General features: G+C 67.0%; 1 protein-coding gene across 1 annotated transcript; it reads left to right on the forward strand.

Moving 5' to 3' along the window:
* Nucleotides 1-141: 141 nt before the first annotated feature.
* CDHR4 (cadherin related family member 4) lies at nt 142-1,658 on the forward strand (the record flags this gene model as incomplete). Its single annotated transcript, XM_006107910.3, has 5 exons — nt 142-345; nt 419-558; nt 794-944; nt 1,025-1,245; nt 1,479-1,658. Coding segments are annotated over 5 exons (896 nt in total), but the record flags the coding sequence as incomplete, so codon positions are not given.
* Between the last annotated feature and the right edge of the window lie 8 nt (nt 1,659-1,666).

A 1,666-nucleotide genomic window follows, 5' to 3' on the forward strand; every position in this document is an offset into this window, starting at 1 on the left:
ATATCTCTCCTCTCTTAGCGCTCCCTCCCACCAGACGCCTCTCTCTCCTTAGACACCCCCCCACTCCCCCACCCCTGGGGCAGGGACAGGTCTCCCCCAGCCCTTCCCAGGCCAGCGCCCTGACTGCTTAATGGCCTCCAGCTGAGGTGCCAGTACTGGTGATGGTGACCCCCATCAACGAGTTCTCCCCGACCTGTGTCCCCCGAACATTCCGGGTCCGAGAGGATGCAGGGCCCCGCACACTGCTGGGCTCCGTGGTGGGCACGGACACGGACTACCCGCACGGCAGCATTGAGTACCACACCCCCGGCGGGCCTGCCACCTTTGCTGTGGACCGGCTCAGCGGTACCTCCTCGCGGGCTGGGGTGCAGGGCGGAGGCAGAGCGGGCTGCAGGCTGAGCACGGTCACCCCTTCCAGGCGAGGTTCGCCTCCTGGGGCCGCTGGACTATGAGCAGCAGAGGCTGCACAGGCTCGCCGTCCTGGTGACCGACCACAGCCAAGGCCCGGGCCCGGCTCAGCCCCGCTCCGGCTCCTGCACTGTGGCCATTGAGGTGGAGGTGAGCGAGCCCCGAGGCCCTGGGGAGAACGAGAGGGTTCGGGTCTCCCTCTGGCACCCTCAGTTTTCACTCTGTGCCTCAGTTTCTTCCACTGGTTGGCTTGGGGGGGTTTGGGGAGACTTGTGGGGAAAGCTTTGTGGCCTGTTGCCTGATACCCAGGCTCTATCTGTGGCGGGAGGAGGCTGAGGGCGGGCCGGGGGCTCTGGGGAGAGGTGACCTGGCCACCTGCCTGCAGGACGTGAATGACCACGCCCCCGAGTGCGAGCCCCCGTTCCAGGAACTCACCATCCACCCTTCCCCGGGCGGCGGCATGGAGGTGACCAAGCTGTCATGTCGGGTGCCACAGGAGCCACAGCGCCAGGCCTTCTCCTACAGCCTCGTGGGAGGTGAGGCCCGGGGGCGCCAGGATGTGGGAGAGGAGCAGGCAAGGCCAGCAATGGTCCCCTCCTCCTGCCACTGCTTTCAGGGAATAGTCAGGGCCGATTCCGCCTGCAAGGAGCCGCCCTGCTGCATGACGACCGCCTGTTGGGGGCCCCCCCGCCAGAGCAGCCCCAGACCTATGAGCTCTTGATCCGCGTGGCCGATGCAGGTCCCTCCACCCCCCACCTCAGCACCACAGCGACGGTCATTGTGCACCTGGTTCCCTGGAGGGCCAGCACCGTGGCCACCAGCACCAGCAGAGCCACAGTGAGGGGGCCCCGGGCCCGTGCGGGTGGGAGAGAGGCTCTTGGTGGGTGAGGAGACCCAGTCTTCCGGGCGGAGCCTGGGGGAAGGCATTCCAGAGGGAACCGCTGGTGCACAGAGCAGGACCAGAGAGCAAACCTGGGGTGTGTCGGGGGGGGGGGGCAAGCCTTGAGGGGCTCGAAGGCGGGTGACCAGGGCTTCGGGCAGGACAGGGTGCGGCTGTGCCCCCATTTCAGGTGCCTCCGGCGATGACGCCCCTGCTTGTGACCCGCACGGAGCCTTTCTGGCAGCCTGAGCCCTGGTTTGTGGTGCTGCTGACGGTGACAGCCGCCTGCTTCTGGCCCTGGGCTGGCACCTTCTGCAGACATTCTCTAGGGATAAGAGTGCTACATGGCCCCCCACCGTCCCGTGAATAGCACCCCCA

Source organism: Myotis lucifugus, unplaced genomic scaffold (genome assembly GCF_000147115.1).
Source record: "Myotis lucifugus unplaced genomic scaffold, Myoluc2.0 scaffold_1571, whole genome shotgun sequence".
Classification (NCBI taxonomy): domain Eukaryota; kingdom Metazoa; phylum Chordata; class Mammalia; order Chiroptera; family Vespertilionidae; genus Myotis; species Myotis lucifugus.